This window comes from Erithacus rubecula (assembly GCF_903797595.1).
Source record: "Erithacus rubecula genome assembly, chromosome: 4".
Lineage (NCBI taxonomy): Eukaryota > Metazoa > Chordata > Aves > Passeriformes > Muscicapidae > Erithacus > Erithacus rubecula.
This window is the reverse complement of record NC_136686.1, coordinates 36,566,961-36,593,783: the sequence shown is the minus strand read 5'-3', so window position 1 is coordinate 36,593,783 and position 26,823 is coordinate 36,566,961. Positions and strand designations below refer to the sequence as shown.

At 41.9% G+C, this 26,823-nt stretch overlaps 1 protein-coding gene across 2 annotated transcripts; it reads left to right on the top strand.

Moving 5' to 3' along the window:
* The first annotated feature begins 15,177 nt into the window (after positions 1-15,177).
* Positions 15,178-26,593, top strand: DYRK2 (dual specificity tyrosine phosphorylation regulated kinase 2). Of its 2 annotated transcripts, XM_079303042.1 has the most exons (4): positions 15,178-15,248; positions 15,689-15,748; positions 16,502-16,638; positions 24,877-26,593. In XM_079303042.1, the coding sequence occupies exons 2-4, from the start codon at positions 15,694-15,696 to the stop codon at positions 26,476-26,478; spliced, it is 1,794 nt and encodes a 597-aa protein (XP_079159168.1). In that variant the 5' UTR covers positions 15,178-15,248; positions 15,689-15,693; the 3' UTR covers positions 26,479-26,593. The 2 variants fall into 2 exon arrangements, with proteins under 2 accessions (XP_079159168.1, XP_079159169.1); XM_079303043.1 differs by lacking the exons at positions 15,178-15,248; positions 16,502-16,638 and having other exon boundaries at positions 15,451-15,748.
* The last annotated feature ends 230 nt before the right edge of the window (positions 26,594-26,823 follow it).

Genomic DNA, 26,823 nt, shown 5'->3' with positions numbered 1-26,823 from the left:
TAGAAGCATAATATTCTGAGGTGTAGCCTGTGATTCTCTAATCTTTGGGCCACACTTCATCCACTTCTTCCACTGATGATTTACCAGTGTGTTGGGCCAAAGCCCCAAACACTAAATCAATTATAAGCAGAAGTCTTCCTAGCCACCCTCAACAGACAAAATGACAGAAGCACAGAACATTCTTCTGAATATCAACCCCCAGAGCCACTGATCACAGGAGTTTCTGTGTCCATCTGGCAGAGTGCTTCCAGGGGCTCCACAGCCCTGCTCCATGCCCCTGCCAAGCCTGGTTAGACAGGGCAAGCTCAATCAGAAACACACCTTTAACAGAAAGTGTGAGGCTCCCTCAGGAGACTCTGGATCTTTTTCTCCTGCAGCAATGGCTCTCTTGGTGTGTTAGCATGTGCTCTGCTCCACTCCTGCTCTCAGCCTTCCCCCAAAGGGTGAGAACTCTCCCAGGCAGCCTGAGAGATGATGGTGCCTTTCTGGATCTGGGGGTTTGCTGATGCCTGGCTTATGGACAGGAACAGGAGAGGCCTGAGCAATTGGGAGACTGTAGTTTCTCTCTTTTCCCCAGTAAATGCCTGAACAACCAATACCACATTATTAATTTGTAATGCCTCATCTGAAATGCTTTGTAATACACACATTTGTTCGTCTCCTTCACATGTCTTATTTCAATTCATATTTCCCAGTATACCTCTGGATACTTGCAAGCCTAACTCTCATTGATATTAATCTCTCCCCTGGCTGTGAAGACAGGTCTCAATAAGGTAATAAATAATGGTTATAGCCTCTGTGGGTTCTTTCTCACTGCCATGGTTGTGTGAAGTCACACTAAGTGTCTCAGTGTGCTTTGTCTAGTCTCATTCATGTCCACAAACACTGGCAAGCAATTGTGGTGTGTTAATATCTTTTTCACCTGTTAAGTGCTTGGTTTTGAATTTCACCCTTCTTTTATTCAGGATTTTAAAAGCTTCTGGAAGCATGGAGGATAGACATTCTCTATTTTTGTTGCTGCTACTGCTGCTGCTGCTTTTGGTTGTTCCTTGTTTGTGAGTACCTGCAGAAAATGTTTTTCTTGTATTCTGGCACTTTTGTTTACCTAAAACTTCCTCAGAATTACATAAAGATTTTCTAGAAGCATTGGAAAACAAAAATATAATACTTGGCATAGTTCTTGAAAACTGTTCTTGATTTATGTTCTGGTGTTAGAAAAGTGCTTGTGTCATTTATGTGTTCTTTGGAAAGATTTCATTTCCTCTCATTGGCTAGAATTTTTTGAATGTACATTATCAAATAATATAATTATATCATATATATCACATATTTTACACCTTTACTCTGAACACATTTTTGGTCTGACTGTGTTATATGAAATATAAATATCAAATGGCTACTAAACAAATAACAAGGATTTTCTTTCCTTTGCCTGAGAGCTTTTTAATGCAGTGCCTAAAACCTCCAATGTTGCTGTTGTTAGAATAAAATGCAATAGGATGAGACCTGAAAAAAGGGAGGCACAGAATAGAATCAATTGGTTCTAAGTTGCAGGGGAAACATCTTGTACACACAGAATAAAATGAGCACTTTTGCCATAACTCTATCCAAATAAAATAATCTTTCCAGCTACATGATGCTGCATGTAAAGGCAAGATAAATTAGCTTTGGTATCAGGATGAAATTAGCTACAGCATCATACATTTCTCTTGAAATCAAATTAAGGATTACAAAAATAAATGAGGTTATGCTCACAACTAAATGGCTAATAGCTCTTTGAGGCAAGATTTCTGTCACTTGCTACTTTCTGACTTACATATTTATTTTCTGCTTTGGAAAGCGAAATATAATTTAACAGTCAGACAAATATATGAGTTTTTTGGCTTGCGTTTTTCTCATTTTAGCTTAAGAAATTTTTCTCAAGAATCAGAACAACCTGATTTTTGCAATCAATAGAAAGAATGTTAGGTTGCTCTACAGATTAGCAATCACAACACAAATTACTGTCAGCAAGCAAAATCTGGCCTGTACAGTAAGGAGTGGAGTGAGGATTGTTAATGTTCATTCTGAAAAAAATAAATATATCCTGTAGTATTTTACTATTTGGTCTTGAAATATTTATTATTTGAATTGAATGTATATATAATAAATCTTACTTTGTCTACTTATCTCAGAAAAATGATATGCAATACAAATGTAAGAGAAGCCTTTGATAATCTAGGTGAGGAGCTGAATTTTGGTAATACAGGGCATTTCTTATGAAGAATTGTATATCACTGGGAATATGATTGACTGTTTTTTGTAATATAACCTCTATTTCCAGTACTGATGTTGGGTCTAAAGAAGGATTTTTCTTTAATGAGCGCTGGGGCATGTATTACACAGGACTTCAGACCAGTTGATCATCATAGAGCCACCTGAACTCAAAATCTGTGAAACTACATCTTGAAACAGCTTTGAAATCCATGTGCTGATGGGCACTTGTGCCAGGTAGATGCTGAGAGTTCTGTGTTAATTTACATTTTGACCCATTTCATAGATTTAGAGCTTCTGCTGGAGAATACTCCCTTGACCCACTTCTGCAGTAGTCTCCATTTCTGACAATTGCTGCATTTCCTTATGACCTTTTCTCTTGCTCAGATGTTGCTGTACAAGGTGAACTTGGAAGAGACAGTTTCGGTGCAGAAGCTGTCTAACAAGAAAAATGCCTGTGCACTGAAAATAGAATGGTTGATCTAGATCTGGCTGATAGATGGGATACACGAAGGATATCTCAGCTGATTTTCAAACACAGAACAAGGACAAGACTCTGATAAAAGAGCATCGATTAGGAAAGCTTGCTAAGTGTAAGAACAGGTAACAGAAAGGAGATCAAATTCACGAGGTAGCATGGACTTGGCTACAGCTTTAACTGCTCCCACTTCACCATCTTGTTAGATGTGTAGAGTTTATATCTTTTTTGACAGATGGGCTAGAAGGACAAAACCCACAGGAGGACCTAAATTACCAAAGAGAGCTGTCAGCTTTTTGTGTCACTTGTGTGTGACTGGGGATTCCTGGAGATCCAAGTGGTTTGTTTTCTTCACACCAAAAGTGAGAATGAGTCTTACTGACCCATTCTCACACCTCATTATGTTTAGGGTATCAATCCGTTCTTCCACAAAGTAAGAATTTCTTTGTGACAAACTTGTTTGTGCCTGCCAGATTCTTTCATATTTCATATCTAAAGGTACCCAATATGTTGTGAAAAAGTCTTCAGGTACTGACAAATATTCCTTGGTATTACTAAATGGAATAGGAAACCTTAACTGTGGTGCGCAGTCTGTTTTTTCATGGAGAGATCCATCTTCCCAGTGCTCTGCTCCACAAGTACTTCCACCTATTCCTTTAGTCCACACCTCCTTATTCATGCTGTGCACTCACTTGATATTGACAGGCCATGTCAAATACTGAATTCCCTGGTTTCCTTCTCAATCTCAACACATCGTTCTTCCTTACCACATCCTTCCCCTGCTCCTGGCTTTCAGCACTGTCGGCAACAGCATCAAAGTCTGCAAAGCCTCAAAAATGAAAAGATGGGGCAATCATAGCCTGAGGGGGCAAAGTCACAGACAGCTGAGAGTGGGAGGAAAGGTTAGGGCTTGTCATGGATGTGCAAACATCCTCCCTCCACAGCACTGTTGAGGAGAGAGCCCAATGCAGGCTTGCAGCATTCATGTTATTCTTGCCCAGGGCTCTGCTAAAATTAGTGTCAGCTTCAAAGGAACATGCAGCCCTTAAAGACACAAAGCTAAATTTTTTGCAAGCACTGACTATATGCACTAAGAACCAATGATTATGAAGCATCAAACCACTGACTTGGATCAGGTTTTAAAGATGAAGACTGTAGAAATGCATTTCTGTTGATGTGGTCCAATATCACTGGGGACAGCACAGCAAAACTGTGTTTCCTAATTATACCTGGATGGAGAGCAATTTATCTAAAGCTCTACCAGAACTATGCTGGTATTGCACATTCCTGTTCAGGGCAGAGAATTTCATCTTTGCCATGATGTCTGGTACATATAAGTCAGTGTCATAACAGGTCATTCTTCTGCTATGAAAAAAGCAATGCCGGGATGTTCTATCTATTCCTCCAGGATCTGTATCGAAATAGAAATTGCCTTCAAAATACCTTCAGGAGAAGAAAATGGCAATTTTGACTTATTACAAGCCATATGGGAAAGGACTCAAGCAGAGTGCTTCTCTTTCTTTTTCTCAACTGAAGATGACAGTAGTCTGGTTGTTTTTCAAGTTTCTATATTAAGGTCTGTTTATATCCAGGTGAAAAAAATAAAAATATCCCAAATGCAACCAACCCTTGCATGACATGTCTGGCCCAAGTTGACAAGCATACTGCCTGGGTGATTTATATTTAGAGCCAGACCCAGAGGTGTCTAAAGCAATTTACTTTCAAAAGCAGAAGTTGTCATATTCTAAATCTGCTCTTAAAGAAAACTGGACCTCAGTGTTATTTTCTGGATAAAATATACAACACTCAGAAGAAAGGGCAGTGCTTGAGAACAAACATGAAGTCTAGAGTTCAGTGAAGCACCTGATGCCCTGATGCCTTAAGCTTTTATATGAATGGTCAATTTTGTTTTAGCAATTTTGTTTTAGTCAGTAAACAGCATTTATACAACAAATAGACAATCTTCCACAAGTTACTAGTAAGTGCATTGATTGTAGATTCTTGGATTTTTGGGAAATAGGTTTTCCTTCTTCCATTTGGTGCTTGTAGCAGAGGTGCTGTGCTGGGTGCTGTTTTCTAAGCTGGTGTCTTGCTCACAGCTGCTGGAGCCACAGCATGTCCCTAGGGCATGTTCTCTGCCTGAGCTCCTGTCTTTTGCAGCTACTGTCATTTCAAAGACTTCACATCACAGTGCTTGGGCAACATGGGAAATGAAAATACCTCCTTCTGCAAGATCTGCTAGCTTGAGGTTAACTGTTGTGCTTTTTTTCCAAGCAAATGTTTCCTGGGGATGTGTTCAAAGGATGTCATGTTTCACAGCTGAGATATTCTGTTGATCCTCAGTTACCCTCTCATGTACATCATGGAGGATTTTGCTCCAGAGTGGCAAAGGGTTCAAATATACAGGATAGGAGTAAATAAGTACAGAAAGTTCTTTCTCTCCATACTAATCTGCATAGCAGAACTTCTAAACATTTATGTCTTTCTCTGTAAAGACCATGAAGCAGTCAGGTGTCCTGCCTGATACTGATGGCCACTATGAATGGCCTTCTTGTCAAACAGTTCCTCTCCACTGCTATTAACACCCTCAAAGTGGGCAAGGAGGGTTGTTATATTCAACTGGTGTTGTTTCAGCACATCTAATGGTAACTCAGTTGAATATTTACTCAGAAATCTTATTTCTTGAGGGATCAATGCATTTTGATAATTTATCTTTCAATTTAAAAAATAACTATGCACATATATGAAGCAGTGTGCATTCCTCTTTGTACTTCAACTTTCAGTCTGAAAAGAGAAAGCTCTTCTGAAATGAATGCCATGGGAAAACCCTAGAAAATGCACAAATTTTGCATTCTTCAGGAGCTGGGAAAAGGTGTGGAACAGTGTGGAGTTTCTATTTTATGCCTTGAAGGCAGCAAACAACTAAAACAACTCTTTTTGGCTAAAAGCCAAAAGAGGAAAATTATTTTTAAAAATACATTATAAAAATAATCATCTATCCTTAGGAGATTTGTGCTCTCCTTCTATCAGCTCCTGTGGCTCTGGTCCTCTGGTTTGCTTCCTGCAGTTCTGGCAGTCTGCCAACAGAAATTTCCATCTCTAAAATTAAAAAAGGAAATAAAAAGTAGGTGGCACATATCAATACTGAAATACTTCATTAAAACACCAGAGAGGAACACTTGCTATGAAAAAAAAAGTTTTCACTTTCATTTTGGCAGAATATAGATATTAGCTCTCTGTTCAGAGGCACTCCCCAGGTACTGAAGATGTCTTAGATGTATATTGTAACCTCACATCCCATGGCCTTGTTACATTTCAGAAATAGAACATTTGGTATATATTTGGTATACATTTGATATATATTCTTGAAACTGCAGTTTAGATAAGTTATCCCATTAAAACTTCCAGAAGAAGAAGACATCTTTTTGCTGTCTGAATGCATCTTTATGTATATAGTGTTTCAGGAACTAATTTCTTTGACTATGTCATTTTGAGGTGCCATTAGGTTGAGAAGATCTGAACTGTTGTCAATTTACAACAAGTGTTTCTTGGGAATGTGGAGGAGTCCTTCATGCTATCCTGCTGGTCTCACAGTGACAAGAAGCTTGGTGTGCCTTACTGAGCAGAGCATTTGACGTGCAAGGTGAAAATCTTATCCAGAAGGCTAACTGGGGAGATGTCATTGCAACAATGAACACCCAGCTGCCAGGCTAGCATTCATTTTATAGTCCTCCATGCCAACAAAAAGCATAGCAGAGGACTTGAGCACATGGGAAGAACTCAACCCTACAATTGCAGACTGAATAAATCTATTAAGTTGGGTGGGAGGGAAGGAAGGACCCAGGGAAAAATGAACAATAGAATAAAACAAAATGTGGATTTAGCAAAAATTGATTGACCTGAAGAGCTTTCAGGAAATCAATGAGTTAGAAAATTTAAATTTACTGTTGACTTTTAAATTTATCTATCAGGGCCCCCAATTCCCTTGCCAACAGGCTGTCACTAGCTTGGTTTCTGTTCCTCTGTGCATTCTTGTGCTCTGGCAACTCTCGTGGGTAAATGCCCCAGACACACATTCTGCAGTTCAAGGGGTAGCACTGGCACAGAGTTCTCAGGAAAGAAACTGAAGAGGCAAGTGATTTTCATCAGGAAAAACCCCCTGTAAATTTGGTCAAAACTCTTAAGACTACTGGCACTGTCTAGTCATCCTCTCCCACTTTCAGCTCTCCTTCTCCTTAGCTGATGCCCTGCAAAGCGGGAGTCCAATTTCACCCACTAATTCCTGGAAGGGAACAGCCCTGCAATGGCATCACTTGTTGGGAGACAGACAGCTGTGGCCCATCTGCAACCTCCTCACTGACAGAAACACAGTACTAGGAGAGCAAAGACCAGGAGGAGACCAAGCCTTGAATTAAAAGAGGAGAGCACAAGAGGAAACAGCACTGAATGGAGAGACAGAAAAAGGCAAAGGTCACACTACCAGGAAGCTAATGACAGAAAATAAAAGATGATTGTGTTTTGCTGCTTTGCTTCATCCTTTTTTCTTTTTATATGTGGCTTTTCATAATCCTTTTCATGTTATCTTTCCTATCCTTGTTTTCTTCCTTTCTTGCCTCTTGGTTTTTAATGCCTGTTTTTCAGTGTGTTTTATGTTTACAGAAATAGATCATTAGCCTTCACAAACTGAAATTAAATACTATTTGAAAACACCCACCTGATTCAAAATACTCACCAAAACTTTGCATATTGCATGGCTGGACTGGGGAGAGAGAACATTACTGTGCTTTATGCAACATTAAAAACATACTTTTAAAGTCTAACCTCACAGCAGTAGTCTTTCTCACCTTTAATTTCTCTTTGAAACATTTTCTCTCTGACCCAGTGAGTCATGAATTCCTGTTTCCAGATTCAGCTGCTTGTAGTTTGTTAGACACCTTCAGAGGCTGAAGGTCCAAATGCACTGTACTTTTCCAAATGAGTGTTTTTGCATTATTTTACTGCACAAAGAGGACTCTGTGATGACAGCGACTCCTTTTCTCAAAAGAATCTTCAGATGTTCTTGAATTGGCCAGCTCATTCAGGGGGAAATCTCCTGGGTATTTGTGTCACCTATGGCTCTGTTTCTGCTTTGACACCCCAGCACACTTTGCCAGGCACTGGAATGGGCATTGGCTCCTATCATTTCTGCTACATGTGATTTCCTTTTATGAGCTACCTACTTAGTAGGCCTAGCCCCACATGTTAATGTTGCCCATTTCATACACAACTAAATCTGTTTATAGGCAGTCAATATATACTTGTAGGTAGCAACCTCTGCCTTTCTGCAAATTAAAATTAATATCTCAGCTGAGCAAAAAATGTGTTCTATAATTTAAAGGTGGGATCCTAATTAAAGGTGGAACTGTGTGTGAATGGTCTTTTTGAAATCACTGGGATTCATTTTACTAATAAAATAGCACACATACTGAAGTGTCCCCTTGGGCCTCTTTTATCTTTTTCTCTATCTGTAGAAATGCAATCCTCCTTTGTTTACTTAATTTTCCAAATTATACAATGATTTTAAGTTTCAATTTTCTGAATTTACTGTGAACTATTTGTGTGTTAATATGCACATTTATTCCTTTAGAAGAAGATTATAAATGATGATAATAAATTAAAGCCTCTCTTTCATTTTCACATCACGTATTTTCTATTCTTCTTTTCCCACCCTTCACACCTGAACACACACATCCTCCAAGCATTCACAGAGCAGTGTAAGTGAGAGCCTGGACAGCTTAGGGTACTTCCACACCAAAGAAACAGTAGTAAGATACTGAAGGGAACACTGAGAAGATCCCTCTTAACTTCCCCTCCATACTATAAATATATGCCTGCACATCCCTTTTTGTTACTCAAATATCAGCCTGACCATGCCCATTTGAAATTCTTTTTCACACTTTTGTGATCAATGGAGAAGGGTAAGGAGGCTCATTACAGAAGAGAAAATACCATGTGTGTTGCACATACTATTCTTAGCAAACATGGCCAGGGGCTTTTTATGTACATTCAAGAAATGCAGTCTGTGTTTCCCACAGTTAGCCCATGTAGGTTTTGCAGGTTTACACCCTGCAAAAGAGGGAGCTGAAGAACTGTTCTGATACCTTCAGTTCTTACTCAGCTTAATTCAGCACATCAGGTTGGTTCTTTTATTGTTGCCCTAACAAACCTTGATTATATTTTAATGAGAAAGCACTTTCTCAGCATGTAGCCTTAATTTTTCTTTTCAGCAGGTGGCTCATGGTTTAGCTCAAAAGTCACTATGTAAATCCTGACAGTAGATTATGTTAGTTAATAATATAAAGCTTAGACCCTGGGAGTTAATGATTCATTTTCCTTTCATTATAAATAAATTCTGCCCAGAGAAAACCTAGGTGAGGAAAATAACTTGGTCGGAGTTCCTTCTGGATTCTGAGTTCCTCTGACCTATTATCTTTTAATTATGCCTCAGTTTTGTGGTTTCATAGGGCAGTGATTTTAATAATTTAATGAGCTTTATGACCAGTGAGTGAGATATGTAATTTCTCAATTTCAGTACACCCTGCGAGATATTTGGCTCCCTGACTCAGAGGAGCTGAAACTTCTCAGCACCTGCCAGAATTAAATCCCAGCTTCTATGAAGCACTGCTGTGAAGAGTAGCTGAGTCCCATAAACCCTTTAAAGTTAAGTCTGTTTCATTTCACATATGGAATTGGATGAGCAAAGATTACCAGTGTTTCAACAGCTAGGACTAACCCACGGTTGAACAGCTGGTTTTGAAGCAGAAAGAAGCTGGTTTTGAAGCACAATGAGTACAAGAAAGATTACACTGAGCTTCTATACTGATTTTCAAGGTGGGTATAATAGGAAACTGAATTCAGAAATGACATAAGGTTTAACAAGTTTGTAGTTTCTCTCTGAAACTGTTTGGTAGAAATCCTACGTATCATCTGCAAACTAAACCTGCAGTAACAGTTGCTTTATAGGACCTTCTTAGCAAAGACTAACATTCAAGTGACAGGAGAGCTGGTAGTTTTAATTTATGTCTCTGCAATTATCACATCTTCCTTATTTGTGTAGCTGGGGGAACAGAGAAGCTCCACAGAAGTCCACAGAAGAAGAGCCAAAGACACAATTTCCTTCTTTTCTTCTTCCAGAGGCTCACTTTTCTACTGAGTACATAAAGAAGGGTGTGCATCAGCTGAAAAGATTAAACTAACATTAGGCTTTTTCCCTGAGATTAGTTTTATATTAATGCTATTCCAATGACTGCATCAGAACTGCTTCTGCTGTATGAGATAGGAAAACAGGAATCTTTCTCCTCCCATTAGACATGCTACAAGTATACACAAAGGAATAAGTTTAATGTTCTAATGATATTAATTCTTAAGGATCCAGAAGTTCCATAGAAAATATATAATACAGAAATTAAGAAACATTGGCATAGTCTTGTGAAAAATAAAAGCATTTTACTTAATATGCAATTTGATAGCACTGAATATATTGTGAGATAATCTCCCAGAAAATAGCAAAAGAGTAAAAATTATTTGTATGCTTGCAGACTTATAGGATCTCAGAGTTTCTTTTCAGGGTGTACTCACTGACCACTAAAACATCCTTTGTTGTGTCTTAGTACTTTAATAGAAATTGTGAATTATGTGTTCTTAAACAGCAGTTCTTAAACCCTTGAACACAGAATGAAGTTTAACCTCAACAGAACACACACTGGAATGAAGGCCAACAAACATCTGAACCTGGCAAGCCAGTTTAGCTTCATATACTCTCATGTCAGTATGAATATGTACTAGCAAGTTGACTTGTGGCAGTAGCTCTGCACTCTTGTTCTGAATACTTAAGTTTACCTTTTATAATTGCATTGAAATACAATTTTATTCTAAGTTGAAGATACTCTGCTGGGAATTTTTTGTTTCTGGGACTGGCAGAGAGAGAGTGGAATTGCAAACCTTACACATGTACCACATAGTGAAGTGCATGTCTGAGAGCCAGTCGAATCCTGACTGGTGTGCTTTCCTTCTGCAGTGCTAGTGTTTGTAGGTTGCTGTATCCTAAAGTGCCCGCACTGCTCTCAGAATGATCTGCTGAAAGACAACACTGAAGTATACACAGTCCTGCTCATGCCTAAATTATCCACAACTAATCAATGAGAACCTGGTGCTGATTGTGTTCAGGCCATCCTGAAACAACCACTTACTGGGCTTAAGGGTTTATTTTTAAAATACATGTTACTGGCTGAGACAACACGTTTAATTAATCCACGTTTAATTAATGGTGAGACATATTCTAAGTGTTTTAATATCTTCAGCTCAGCATCTCAGGCCTGCTTCACAAGAACATTTTAAAAGATGTTGAGAATTAGTAAAGATCTTCCTTCATGCAAATTCTGATTAGTAGGAGGGGATGATCAAAAAGTGGCAGAAAACCACATTTTTATTTTCTGTGTTCTAGGCTTGTCTGACCTCTACTTTTCATAGAATCAAAGAATCATTTAGGTTGGAAAAGACCCTTAAGTGAATCAAATCCAAAAACTAACTTAACATTACTAAGTCTATCACTAAGCCATGTCACTAAGTGCCATGTCCTTCAACTCCCTGATGTCTGAGGAACTTTGAATTTGCTTTACCTAGTGATGATTTATCTACAGCCAAAATAGTTTGCTGTGCCTGGTGAGAACGGACAAAGCATAGCAAGGTGCTGAGCAATTGTTCCACCTGTCACTGTGGGAGTCCCACAGTGTCATCACCGCAGCTTTGGACATGCATGGCTTCTCAGGAATTCCCTGTGCCTGCCCACATAAGCATTTGCTAATACCACAGTGGCAGAGATGCTTTGTGACTGACCAGCCAGCCTTGCTTGCCCTACAACTACATACCAAAGCCCCATTTAATTAAACTCTAACCCTTCCACTTTGGAGAGGTAAGCGGACTGGCATAGGAGATTTCACAGGGTTGCTAAGGAGGTACAGAGCTCTAACAGGGCAACTGGATATGAACTGGGTCCCCAGGCAGCCTGGCAAAACAGACCTCAGCAACCCTTCACAGTGTGCTTAGAATTAATATCTGTCTTGGTCGCAAGGGCCCTGACTGAATGGCTCAAGAAACACAGCATGCTCTGTGTCTCTCCACACTATACTAGAATAATATCTTCAATAATGCATTTTAATGTACTATGTGGGCAGGAACACTTTTACACAATGTTTTACAGACAGAAACACTGAACATTATTCTAGAATGTTCTGGTTCTGTTGGGGTCTTTTTTTTTTTTTAATGAATTTTAATTTTGTCATTTAATGGTTGTGATTTTTCTACTTTATTTTACCAAATAGTTGTTAGTTTTTTGTACTGGAACACTTGGTGCAGTTTATCATGGGAGGATGATATCTGTAACAGACCAACCCAAGCCTCTTCAAGACAGCTGTGACAAGAAGCCTTCTGATTGTCCCCAGCATTTCCATCTGCCCCTTCACCTTCTTCCTTAGGTGCCCACTATGGTACAGAACCAGTTACTGCCTTTGTCCCACTGAGTTGGCACTTTCCAGTCAACAGGCCTCTTTGGATACCCGTCTGGAAATAAAGTTTTTAGATATTTCTCATAAAAACAACTGCTGTGATGACACTACCTTACAAGCCCCTTGCAAGTACCAGTTGGGCCTGTTGGAGTGGGTCCAGAAGAAGGCCACAAAAATGACCAGAGGAATGAGCACCTCCACTGTGAAGACAGGCTGAGACAGGCAGGGGGGTTAGTCTGGAGAAGAAAAGGCTCCAAGGAAACCTTATTGTGGCTTTTTGACACTTGAAAGGGACTTACAAGAGTCATGGAGAACATCTTTTAGGTAGGACCTGTTGTGACAGGACAAGGGGTACAATTTTTATACTCAGTGGGGGTGGACTTAGACTAGCTATGAGGAAGAAATCTTTTACAAGGCTGATGAAACACTGGCACAGTTGGTGTCACTAGAGAGGTGGGGACACTCCAGCCCTGAAAACATTCAAGGTCAGGTTGGATGGAGTTCTGAGCAACCTGATCTAGTTGAAACTGTCCCTGCTCATTGCAAGGGGTTGAACTAGATGCTTTTAAAAGTCCCTTCCAACCTAAACTATTCTATAATTCTAAGCAGTCTTGATTACTCAGTGGATTTGTTTGCAAGAAAGGGAAGACTAATCTTCTATCATCACACATTAGTTCACACCTTTGGGTAATAAAAGCTGAGTGAGCAGTAAAAAGGATCAATAAAATCCTGACTCATTTGACTCTCTAATTTCTGAGCACTGTACACTTTCTCCTGTCAGGTGCCTAACACTTATTTCTGTCCTGGGAACTGAAGCCTGTTGATCTCACCCTATGTAGCACTGGTCTGGAAAGTGCTGATATGCTCAGCATGGCCAGTATCACAAAGAAGAAAGTTTTGTGGACACTTGGCAGGAAATAGTTCAGATTTCTGAGTGTAAGACTTGGCATGAAAGAATTAACCTTTGCTTTGTCTTTGAGCATTTAGGTTTTGCTTTCCTCTTTTCTTTGTATATCTGCCTCTATGATTTTAAAGAGGGTGGTTAAAGGCATTGCTATTTGCAGCCCTGGTATTTTGCAATTATATTATCACGTTCCTCCTCTTTATCAACCTAAATTCTGCATGAAAGGGGATTTTAAACTGAAGATTTTTGCATTGCGTTAGGAAGGAATCAAAGTGAGCTTGCCCTTACGTTGAGTTACAATCCAGGCTCCATCAGGTACTATCCTTGACAGCAAATGTCAGGATGGGTTGCAGATGAAGAAAGAAAGAAAGGCATCCAAGCAGGCCCATGGCCACTCACAGGATTCAAGACTAATGCTGACAGCACACACAGTCTTAGAAAGAGAATAGCTGGACAGTACCAATGTAATGCATTCCCACTGAGTTAATTTAAATACTGTTTACTACCTGATAGACCAGCTCAATTTTTTACATAGTCTTCATAGCAGTCCAAAAGTGTTTGAATAAACTGTGAAAAGCATACTGTGAATGATGTGCTTGACTGGAAAGGGATTGAAACAGGACACTTAGTGGGCTTTGTCTTATCTCAGTGTTTAGGTGCAAGTAACTTCTGAACATGCACGAAACCATCTGTGACACTGGCAGTCAGAAAAGCCACATCATGCGAGATGAAGAACTCCTGCAAGTCCTATGAAAAGATAATTGGTACCAATTTTTGTTTAATCTAGCCTGAGCATGAGCAAGCTTTCCCTTCTCCCTGTCCCTCCCAGGACTAACTAGAAGAGTGTTGTTTTTCTGTCTGCCATTCCTGAAACATTTAAGGTATCTCCCAAGACTAATGTTATCAGAGTGTTCGATATGCAGGTATCTTTGATGTAGATGCACTGCTTGTGAAATGATGAGAAAATACAGAAAGTAGTCAAACCCCACCATTTATACACCAGGCAGCCAATGGGAAGGGACATTGGGAGTGCCTGTGGACATCTGGGAGGATATTGAGGAAGACAAAGCTTTCTTCAGCTACAGTGAAAAGATTAGGTGGGTGTGGACAGGAGAAGGTATGATTGTTTTCCCTATGTGACAGGAGGTGTTAGGGAAATTGCTTGTTTCTTTGTACCAGTACAGGAAACGTCTTTGCTTATGCATGTATCTGTGGCACTAGAAGAGGCAAAGGCATGGAATTGTTTAATTTTTTTTTTCTTTTTTTCTCAGACATAGGGAAAGGGGAGAGTAATTTTTTTGTCTTTTCTGTGGAAGAGGACGAAGGGATGATGTCTATGCATCTACCAGCTGTTTCAAAAAGAAAAACCTGCGAGGTCTGCATGGACTTCAAAAACGGCTGAGCATATAGGTAGGACAGTTCATTTCAACGCTGTTCCAAGCGGGGCAAATGTTTAGTCTTCTATTTTTGGCAGCAATGACGTTCGAGCTGACAAACCAGGAATTCAAAGCATTGTACTCCACAAAGCACGTCGTGCAGTTCGGAAAACAAGGCCAATAACGCCCCTCGCACTCTCATTCTATGCTGAGGCACTTACGCCTCCAGGGCGATCCCAAAAGCTTCTTTTCCCTTTTTTTTTAAGTTTTCACTTAAAGGCTGCGCGTTATTTATCCTTCGTCCCACGGGACCACCTTTGTCTTTGCGGTCTGACGGAGTGGTCCCCGCCGCCTGACGAGCCGGCCATCCCCCGGCCGCACTGCCCCCACACACGATTCCCGCACACGCCGCTTTCCCCGCGGGCATCGCCCCCTCCCCGGCGCCGCGGGGAACTTCCCGAGGGCCGGCCGGAGCCGGTGGCGGCCGTGCCCGCGCCGTGCCGCCCTGCCCGGGCCGGGCCGGGCCAACATGGCCGCGCCCCGCGGTGCCCAACGGCCGGGCGCGCCCTGGCCCCGCGGCCCGCGCGGCGGGGCCGTTGTGCGGGCGGGAGAGCGGCCGGGCCGTTGTGCGGGGCGGACGGACGTGCGGTGCCCGGGGGGAGCCGCGGCCGCGCCGCCTCCGCGGCGGCGGACCGGTAGGGAACGGGAGGGGGCGCGGAGCGGCGGGGAGGGACAGAAGGAGGGCACGCGGCCGACGGGGCGGGGACTGCCGAGCCTGTGCGCTGTTTGTCCCCGCTCCGCCGCGCGAGGAGGAGGGTCCTGTCCTGCCGCCTGCTACTGCCCCCTCCTCCGTGCGAGGGGACCGGGGCGACCGGGGCGGGGGCGGGGGAGGTGATGAGCTTGGGCCGGGGGCTGCGGCGGCGGCGCGGCTGCTGCTGCTGCGGCTGCGGCGGGAGGCGACGGCGGGCCGTTGGAGGGTCTGTCCGGCCGGCCCGGGGCCAGGGGGATGCAGCGCAGGACGTGTCTGGGTCTGGGTGTAGCTGATCGGAGAAGAGAGGCAGACGCCGCCCGGAGAGGCCGAGGAGCAGCGGAGGAGAGCCACCCTGACATGCCTTTTCCTCTCCCTCCTCTCCAGCGGCCATGTTAACCAGAAAACCCTCGGCTAGCGCCGCCGCTGGTGCTGCCTACCCAGCCGGTAAGGAGAGCGAGCGAGGGCCGCCGCGATCGCCGGCGCTGGGCCGGGCTGCGGAGGCCCGGCGGAGGGGGACGGAGGCGGGGGTGGCTCGGGGCCCCGCGGCTGCCGCCGCAAAGGTGCCGTGCGTGTTGAACAATGATCCGCCCTCCCCCCGCGGCGGCCGAGCCCGGGGGGCCGCCGGGGGCTGCGCGCTGGGCTCCGGCGAGCCGCTGTTGTGCGCGATGGCGAGTTCGCCTCGGGGGAGCGGGGCGGGGTGTGCGGGGGCCCGGGAGAAATCGCGTAGGGAAACGACCCGAGGAGAACTGGGCATCGCCGCGAGTGCCGGCGCTCTGCGTTTGACAAGGGGCAGCGGTGCTCGCCGCCGCTTCCCGCGGCAGACTTGTGAACTCCTGGCGGGTCCCCGGCGGCGCCGGGATTTGGCCGGGCCAGACGGCTCGGGGGGAGGCGGGGGCGCGGGCAGCCGTCCAGCCCCGAGGCGTGCGCCGAGCAGAGCCGGCTCGTTCTCCCGGTTAGGCGCCTGCCGGTGGCGGGTTAATCTCGGATGAAGGGTTTAGCTGGGCGAGCGCGGCCCGCCCGCGCTATTAGCCGGATCGGTGCGTGTGCGCGCCGCGGCGGTGATTAGCTTTTAATGGCTTCTGCCCGAAGCAAGACGGGCGGCGGTGCCGGCCGAGTGCTGGGGCCGCCGCCGCCCCGACGGGCTCGCTTCCTGAGGGCCGCCGCTGCCCGCCGCGCTCACCCCTCTGCTCTCCGCAGGCAGGGCAGGGGACAGCGGCCGCCCGCTGCCGTCTTCCCCGGGCACCGGAGCCGCGGTCTCCCGGGCAGGAGCTGGGACCGGCCCGCCGTCGCCCCTCGCATTGCCGCCGCTCAGGGCCAGCAACGCTTCCCACACGGTGAGCCCGGGCAGGGGAGGGTGTGGACGGGGTGCGGGGAAGGGGCGCCTGGCCCGGGGGTCGCGGCGCTGCTGGCCGGCTGTCCCCAGCGGCGGCACATGGGCCCCCGAGGCGCACGGTGCTGGAGCAGCGCGCTGGGTGTCTGCAGCTCCCATGGAATGTGCATGCCTGTTGTGAGGCTGGGACCCTGTAACTGCACACAGCGCTTTCTCCCTCCCCAGCTCCCCCCCCCCCTCCCTTCAGTCTGGTTTTGTGTCTTATTTTCAGTGACAAATTCGATCTTTCACACTCACATAGAGGAGATGTTCTGGTGAATGCATTTTTTGAGATGAGGTTAGTCACCGTGATTAAAGTATAGTATGAACTGGGGTGAAAAATGAAGGCTGCTCTCCCCTTTACATGTCTGATTAGCTCAGGCCGGTCGCAGTCTTCCCTAGAAATAGCTGTCGCTGTGCTCAGGGACAGTGGTTGGATGAATCTGCCTTTATTGCTGCAGTAGTTTACCTATAAAGACATAACCACTGATGGCATGAAAAGGATGTTATTTTCCGGTTCTGTGATATCTCACGTTATCTCCCACTCCTAGTTAATCTACTAGGAATGAAACTTCCCAAGTATGCCACTATATATGGATAAGAGGAGTATCTCTGTCCTGAAGGCATGACAGAGTAGAGAGATGGGTCCATATACTGACATGTTAACACTAAATATCTGAAATTTTTATTGCATACATTTCCTTTTAAATTCTGCAAGATTTCATACTGACCCTGAAAGGCATTGATGGCATACTTTTCATAGAATTAATGAGTTCTTCGTGGATGCTCACATACTATGTTTGTAAATATATGGCAGAGCTTTAAATGTGATTATAGGGTAGTGGAAGGTGAAACTGTGCATTTAGATATTAGTGTTTCAGTGACTTTCCATGAAACTTCAGGGTAAAACATCTTATTCAAATCCATTTATAGGAATAATTGCCTTAAATTTAAAAAAAAATCAGTCTATATAGGGTATTCTCAAAAGAAATTAGTATACTGCAAATTCAGGGTGGAACTGCACTCCTGAGATCAACTTCATTGTATATTTATGTAGCTAGAGTATATGTCTGAATTGTTCATTAGTATAAAAGGCAAATTTTTTCCCCATTTGTATACCAGTTAAGTGCTGCTTGATTTTAGAGTTGGGTCAACAGCTTAGGGTTTTTTTAAAATAAAATCATAAAAGAAAGAACACAGTACGAACAACCTGGGCACCAATCATGCGCAAATATGCAGGGCCTGCAAATATCAGGGGCTCACATGTAACAGAGCCCAGATTTAATTTAGGATTTGTGAAAGAATGGTGGTCCAGCTGTTTGTCTGTGACTACTTACTAAATCTGGAAGTACACAATATAGGTATTTTTAGACAAAGATTTTGTGTATGTGTATTATATATAGTGTCTGTGTATATATATTTGTATGTAAAGATGCAGTCTTTATAAAAGCATTCAAGGGGTGTTCAAGTGTTACATTTCTGTTACTCAAGTATCTTTACAAATATATGATTGTATATGTGTACATATGTTTGTATGTAGCACATATATGTGAACTTATGGAAGCACACAGGAATAAGCAAGCATTACATGGCTATGCATCATGTCCCTCTAGATTCTGACTGTTCCAAAGTTTCTTTTCTTTGTTACTCTACAGTGTTTATTTAGCCTTGGGTGCTATTACAGAAATGTCTCATACTGCCTTTGTAGGTGGTTATTTTGTGGTTTGCTAGCATAACTTTTTGTGGTAAGGATCAGATATGACACCAGAATGCTGGATCTTAACCTGAACAGAAAAAGGGGGGCAGTATCTGTTTGGTAAACTTAGGCCTACTGACCTCAGCTGACACCAACAGATTGAAACCATTGGTTTAGCATCCTACCACTTCCTCCAACCAGACCTTTCTAAAACGTGTCCTCTCAGTTTTCATAAATTATTTTCCTTCTTTGTGTTCACGTGTTTATCCTATTTTCATCAGTGTTGTGTCTGTGTGGCTTCTGTAATAGCTAAAACCACAGTATTTCTGTGTTTGAAACTTTCAGAAGGTATGGTGTGCTTAAGTGGGTGAAATGCTGGTTCTTATTTATATATGTGTGCATAGTATGGATACTATGCACAGAGAGAAACTGAGGTTGAAGTTACCTTTTGTTTAAACTAAAGGGTTTTGCCTTTAATGCAGGCAGGGAAGAAATCAACTACCTGTAATATTTTTTGCTTTGTGGTCCAGCCTCTGCTGAACCTGTGATGTCCTACCATCGAGTGAAATTTCATTGTCTGGTAGATTACAAATAGCATGGGTAGAAGGGGGGAAGATGATATTTTACACCAGCTTCAAAAAATGGGACAGATTTTGGTGGCAGTCTTCACAAGCACAGCAGCCTTGTTGCTAAGCAGGCAGGGTTGTGTGTTGTACAAGGGAAAGGTTTTGTTTATTTTTATTTTAAATGTGCCTTCATCTTCAGCTTATTTGTGTATACTTTCATCCCTGGCTGTCTTTTTTGCCTTACGGTGGAAAATATGAACCTGCTTCCAACCCCTTGTCCTCTTCATTTTCATTTCCAAAGTCGTTGCTTTCTCTTTGGAAGCCTTAAGTTCTTGCTTCGATGATTGGAAACTTTTTCCATTCACTCTCTCCTACTTCATTATGGTGTTCTTACATCCAGTTGACATACTGCAGTAGAGATTATCTTGCTTACCTGCTGCTCTGCTTGTGTAAATCCCAACCTGTCTGTGAATCCCTCTTCCAGACTCGTCTCTGTCTTCTGCCTGGCTCTCTGTTCTTTTTTGCTTGGCATGTATTCCTGCATTCTGCACTGTTCCTGTTTCACTTGCAGTATAGCAGTAATAATGTTTTTTTCCTCCTGTCTAGTACTGTAAAACAACCTGTTTACAATGCATGATTCAGTGCCCTCTCTCCTTCAATCTCTTTCTAAGATTTCTGTACAACAAGCCTGTTTTCATTTGCCACCAGCATTGAATGTTTATCTGTATTCTTCTGCATCAGTCATTGTATTCATCTTGATTTTTTTAAATTTAATTTTTTAATTGACTTACATTATAATGGAACACAGATTTCTGGACTCTGTTAATACAAGTATCTGGTAGGTCACATGCTGCCAATTTTTGCTGTTGTCATCTGCTTTAAAGCAGATAAAACCAAAGCAAATACCTTCTTCTTGTGGTGTTTTCAAGTATTATATTGCCACAGAAGTGCTGTCACATTTGAGTGAAAACAATTGTGCAATTGTGACCTGGATTTTACTATATCTGTTTTTCTTTGGATGTTTCTTCCTCTTTTTAAAATTTGCATTCAGGGGTAATATGAGACTATCTTAACTTTCAAGGGCCATGGATATCAGCTATGAAATTTGGGTTCCAGATGGTGACTGTAGTGCTGTGGGGATTGCAGAATTTTTGGGCACATATCTCATATTTGTATAGTTCACCTAGCCCAAGGGATTCAATTTTGTGTGCATTGACTGTCTTTTGAGTTTCATCATGTGTGATAAATGTGATAAATGTCCCAGAAATATTCAAACTCACTGCACCCCTAACAGAATGAAAAAAAATTAAGTATCAGTATCACTCTTGAGGTATAGTTTCATCTCAGAAAATATTTGCTATACGAAGTTAACTTTTCAAAAAATAAGCTTATATGGACTAGATACAACAACAGCAAAAATCTAAATGGTATTTTGCCTCTCTTGTTGAGTTAAAAGCTCAACAAAGGCTTAGTCTTTTTTGGACTATAAAACCCATACTCAGGATAAAACCATTAGGGATAATCCAGTATTATTATTATTGTACTAATTAGCAAGTATTTTTAGTTCTGAACGGAGGAATGTTGCTGAATTGGTTTATCAAGGGAAATGAAGGCCTTTTGTACATTTGCTCAGGGTTTTGTTTTATAGTCAACAAAATAGGCAGTGAAATCTGCTACACCGGATACCCTATGCCTCTTGTGTGTTTGACAGAGTAGGGCTGAAAGTGGCACACCTAGATATGCTGTAAAGAAAGGGGTATATAGTGTAACAATAATTCTTTAATTAAGTTGCTACTTTAGAACACTGTTTCTCCCTTTGTCCTCATCTGTGCGAAGTAATAGCAGATAATGACATCTTATTCCTGTGCAGCATTTCAGAAGGCCATCATGATTGCTCTATTATTAAGATTCATTTTACAAACCTTTTTAGATTTTGATTGACAGCAAAATCTTTTTTTTCTGTGGTTTTGCTCAAAATAAAATGATAATATATAGCTGAATCATGTCTCTGTCTTGGATAGTTTTCTGGGGTGCTAATAATCACACGAAGTAACTGTTACAAAGATAAAATATGATATGATTATATAATATCTTGATGAATTTTGATGATGAAGTTGAGAAGAGGTGCATGCTCCTGTGGAGTTCAGTCCTCTAAGTGGTCTTGTGAAAGGTCTTGAAACAGATCAATGCATTGGATGAGTGTACTGCAAAGAAATTGTAAATGGGCTTGCCAACTTGTTAGCAGGCTGGATTCATTTTTATGCTACTTCTGTGTTGTTACAGGTCGGAAGCTTAAGTATATAGTAAGTTACTTTTCTGCTTCTAAATACATTCGTGAAAGCAAAACAAACCAAAAGAAACCCAAATAGTACCACCCTCAAAGTTTTGTTGCTTTTTTATTTGTTGATCATAGTTTAGGGTGTAATTTTATTTTGGTTTTTTTTGGTGTATCTGCTTCAAAGATTAGGTGAATGTTTTTGGCGTAGTCACCAACTTCCGTAAAATGAACATACCAAAGTAAAAGTAAAATCTTAATGGTGATTTTGAAGTTATGAGAAACTACTAAGAAAGAAAAGGAACACTGCATTGTAACATTTGCTGTTATGTAACTGATGGTGCCAGAAGATTCAAGAAGATTTAATTCAAGCTCACCAGTTATTTCAATGTATTTTGTAGACTTATAACAGTAGGTTTTTGATTATGTGTGCTGCAAAAATATGTAAATCTTAGAGGATGTGGATGGGTTTGAGCACAGACTACAGTATATAATCAGTAAACTTTGTAAGTGCAGGCAGGTGATCAGTTGTGTAGTTTGTTGGTTCTGGAATTTATGGGTCCATCTGCAGAAGCAAAATGGAGACATGTTATAAACCTCTCAGGCTTGTGGTTTCAGCTGAAAGGCTAATGGAGCTTCTGCCTATTAAGAGCAGTTTGGTACTGGACTAAGATGGCTGTAGTCTTTTGTAGCTTGCCAAGCCCATTAGTTGTGGTTAGGAACTTAAAGTGTTGCTGCTGAAACCTTTGGAGCTTGTGAGCAGTGCAAGCCTGAACTTGACAGCAATCTCAGACTCTTGAGTAGCCAGAAGTAGATAGGCAGGGCAAAGGACTGGTGAAGATCCAGCCCTCATCCAGGTTGAAAATAGATGGGGACTGTCCGTTTTTCATATGGGCTTTGTGGTTGTGTTGTGTCTGATAGCTCTAAAACTCCTGTTGTGCTTTTTTTGAAAGAGTGGGCTCTCTCCTCCTGTGCAGCTTTTGGAATAGAGCCTGTGATAATGTGGTGTTTTCTACAAAGAAAACCAGTGCTACTGTTTTCGTCTGTATTTGCATTCCCAAGCAGCAGCTGACTGGAACTGGTAAAACCAGTCACTTAGGATTTGGGTTGAAGTTGGAATAATGCTGGTTATTTCATTCTGCTGCTGGAAAAAAACCACCAACCTGTCAGCACCATGGATCTACCTGAAGATGCAGGAAGCAGAGCTACATGTTTTACACTTTAAAATGTGTTCACAAACACACTTTTAGAAAAAAGAACTTTTTAGTCCCTTTTGAGAGGGAATAAAGATATGGGCCTTTTCCAACACCTGAAGAATTTCTCAGTAAGTATATTGAGCAAGCAGTGCTTAGGAAGGGTGGAAAATAGTTAACTGTGAAAACAGGTGACTTGAGGAAAAAAAGTTCAATATGTGAGCTGTGGCAATGAGTACCTGGGTTAAAAGATTCTTAAAGATTACTTTCACGGTGATACTCTTTCTTCTTCATTGTGTACGTTAGTCTTGCCTACTCCCGGTTTGTCTAGATACGTTCTGCTTTTGTTCAGTCAGTGGTGGAGAATAAATTTTTGTACCTGGAATTTTGTAGCTGGAGCCTTTGGAATTGCATGTTTACTCTGCTGCTTCATTATGCCTTTCTAGCACAGTGCTGCTTGGTGCAGAACCAATGACACATCTTACTAACTAGGTCTGGTTCTTCTGAAATGAGTGATTTAGCAGCTCTTAGGGCATTTTTTTTTCTTTGCAGTAGCTGTTGTTTATATAGAGGATCAGGGCAAACCTTCAGGAAACTGCTAGTGTAGTGTGCCTCAAACTTGACCTGAAGGAATTGCCTGTTGGCACAATAAGTCCTCTTAATGATTTAATATCTGGTGCTTCTGAGACATCAAACTAGGAAGGGAGTTTTTGTTGATTTCCTGTATATCTTCAGTGTGCTTAAGTGTTACTACATCTTTGCTCTGAATTGTGATTTTGTGGTAGTGCTTTCTATGGGATTGATCAAATTTGATAGTGTGAGCCTAAATTTCTCTGCAAACATACACAGTCAAACTGCAATGATGTATGAACCAGTTATTCACCATCAGTCAAAATGGACTCAGAAGAGCAGTCATCTTGGGAGAGGCAGTCCCCAAGAGCTCTTGTTCTTACATTGTGTGGGTTTCAGAGCTGCAAATTTCAAAATACTGTCCAAAGGTGAAGCTGGTGTCCAGCTGGCAGTTCTTTGGGAACAAGTAACTGAATTTACAAAAATATGCTTCTGCCGTATCAGAGTGATGCCTTAACAGAAGCACAGAGTATGCTTGAGTTTGCCTCGCATGTCTGGCTTTTCTCATTAGGAAGCACTTCTGCTGTTGCAGCACAGATTTCACTGCCTCATATCACAGCACACAACTGTCATTTTCTGATTTCATTTCAGCAACCTTAAGTGAACAGGGAATGTGTTATCCTTAGCTGCCTAGAAAAAATGTGGTTCAGTTGAAAAGTGCTCTCAACCCTGGCTTGATCATCTGTCTGACAGTATCACTGAACTTTTTGTTAGTGATTTGACATAAATATTAAGACTGGTGAATCAGCTGGAGAGGCAGCAGGGGAATTCTTCTCACATTTGTGTAAGACCAGGCAGAAGACAAACTAATTACCCTCTACTTGGGAGCAAATGAGGAATTCTAAGACAGCTGTTTTAGTAAATATCAAATAAATATCTTGTTCTCTATATCTTTATCAGGTAAATTTCTTGTTTCTTCTTAAAAATAACAGGTTTGGAGCAACAGTTGTTTTCACACCCCGGTACTTTGCTGTTTATTTCCTTGAAAAGGCTGAATTCTGCTGTTTATTCCCATGTACGCACTGTCAAGAACAAATCTCATTTCTAAAATCTATTAATGCTTTTTTCCCATTCCTTTAAAAAAAAAGTTACTGTATGTTCCTAAAGTCAAAGATTTGCTCTCTATTCAAGTCTGCATAAGGCCCTAAATCTCATTTTGGTTAAAAGTTATTGTTAGACTGGTTTGGAAAAGTGCTAAAGGATATGTTTATTCTTCATTGATCGAAATGTTCTGCTAAATTATGACTGTCTCAGTTGCAAGCAGTAAGTTGCATTCTTGAACTTCAGAAATGTGTGGGTTCTCTTCCTCTCTGTGCATGTCACAGCACATTTTTATTGCATAAAAATGTATCTGGAACTTTTGATATACAGAAAATTTAGGAACAAGTTAAAATCGTGATTTCTGAGAACAGGTGACAAGAGCATAAGCCATGTAAGTTCTGGCAGGCATTGTATGCTATCTTTACCATCCTTAAAAATGTTACTGTTTTTTATAAAGTCTGATGCCCTCAAGCATGCATCTTGATGTTACAGGTCTTCTGCCTTGAAGATTCTTGAAGATATTGTTAGCTTCTCATGGTAGCACATTCATGATTGCCTTGTTGCAGACATTTTGGAGAGTCATGAAAATAGCATTTGAGAAACAAGAATTAGGAAGTTTAATAGCATCTAGCAGTATCACAGTATACATGCTGGTGTTTTAGATTCTCTGTAAAAAATTGACATCTAAGAGGACATTTTGTTTTGAGGTGATTCAGGCAGAATGGAGGGTTGCAGTGTGAGTGTTGAAGCACGGAGTTAATTTCTTTCTTTTTAACTGGTATGTATTTATTTTCAATTTTAGGTTGGAGGCACTAAGCACACAATGAATGAGCACCTACATGTTGGTAGCCATGGACAGATCCAGGTTCAGCAGCTCTTTGAAGATAATAGTAACAAGAGAACCGTTCTGACAACGCAGCCAAATGGACTTACAACACAAGGCAAATCTGGATTGCCAGTGGTTCAGGAGAGACAGTCAGAGAGTGCCCACAGGCGACAAGGGAGCTCCAGCTCTTTAAAATCTGCAGATGGAACAGGGAAGGTGAAAGCCTCTGCTACCACACCAGAGCATGCTATGAAGCAATACATGCAAAAATTAACATCTTTCGAGCATCATGAGATTTTTAACTACCCTGAAATATACTTTTTGGGTCCAAATGCAAAGAAGCGGCAAGGTGTGATTGGCGGTTCAAACAACTGTGGGTATGATGATGAACAGGGGTCTTACATACAAGTACCCCATGATCATATTGCATACAGGTATGAAGTCCTGAAAGTTATAGGGAAAGGAAGCTTTGGGCAGGTGGTGAAGGCCTACGATCACAAGATGCATCAGCACGTGGCACTAAAAATGGTGAGAAATGAAAAACGTTTCCACCGCCAAGCTGCGGAAGAAATTAAGATCCTGGAACATCTCCGGAAACAAGATAAGGATAACAACATGAATGTTATTCACATGTTGGAAAACTTCACATTCCGCAGCCATATCTGCATGACGTTTGAGTTGCTGAGCATGAACCTTTATGAATTAATAAAGAAAAACAAGTTTCAGGGCTTTAGCCTACCTTTGGTTCGGAAGTTTGCCCACTCAATTTTACAGTGCTTGGATGCTTTGCACAAAAACAGAATCATTCACTGTGACCTTAAACCTGAGAACATTCTGTTGAAACAACAGGGTAGAAGTGGTATTAAAGTGATTGATTTTGGCTCAAGTTGTTACGAGCATCAGCGTGTCTACACTTACATTCAGTCACGGTTTTATCGTGCACCTGAAGTCATCCTTGGTGCTCGTTATGGGATGCCCATAGATATGTGGAGCTTGGGCTGTATTCTAGCAGAGCTTCTGACCGGTTATCCACTTTTACCTGGAGAAGATGAAGGAGACCAGCTGGCTTGTATGATTGAACTATTGGGCATGCCTTCTCCAAAACTCTTAGATACATCCAAGCGAGCAAAAAACTTTGTGAGCTCTAAGGGTTATCCCCGCTATTGCAGCATCACAACCTTGTCTGATGGCTCTGTCGTGCTTAATGGTGGACGCTCTCGGAGGGGAAAACTGCGTGGCCCACCGGAGAGCAGAGAGTGGAGTAATGCATTAAAGGGATGTGATGATCCCCTCTTCCTTGACTTCTTAAAACAGTGTTTAGAATGGGATCCTGCTGTCCGTATGACACCCAGCCAGGCTTTGCGGCATCCCTGGCTGAGGAGACGGTTGCCAAAACCTCCGACTGGGGAAAAGGCTTCAGCAAAGAGACTTACAGAAAGTACTGGTGCTATAACTTCAATTTCCAAGTTACCTCCGGCTTCAAGCTCAGCTTCTAAACTGAGGACTAACTTGGCACAGATGACGGATGCCAATGGGAATATTCAGCAAAGAACAGTGTTGCCAAAACTCGTTAGCTGAGTTTGAAAAACCCAATGCTGTTAATACGAGAGATACAATGTGGCTGAGCCTTATTTGTATGAAAAATTAGCTCAGATATGCATTTTTATTTGCTCAATAAATCTCTTAATTTGTATCTTTCAGCACTCATTTTAAATGTAATTTTAAATGTTAATTTTGTTTTTATAAAAATACGGGGACAATGCTTTAAGTTTTTATACTTATTTTTTAAAATGTTTGTCTTCTACAGTACAATTAGCCTTACTGTAACTAATGTGACACAGTAATAAACATCAGTGGCAGGCCACTGGTTACAACATGACTGTCATGCATTGCAGCGTGGTATCAAAGGTATTAACCTTTCTC

Bases quoted from the DNA above. Each gene is read 5' to 3' on its own strand.
- DYRK2 (XM_079303042.1), top strand. From the start codon at position 15,694: ATGTTAACCAGAAAACCCTCGGCTAGCGCCGCCGCTGGTGCTGCCTAC. The intron at 15,749-16,501 runs GTAAGGAGAGCG...TGCTCTCCGCAG, and splicing joins TGGTGCTGCCTACCCAGCCG to GCAGGGCAGGGGACAGCGGC. The intron at 16,639-24,876 runs GTGAGCCCGGGC...TTTCAATTTTAG, and splicing joins CCAGCAACGCTTCCCACACG to GTTGGAGGCACTAAGCACAC.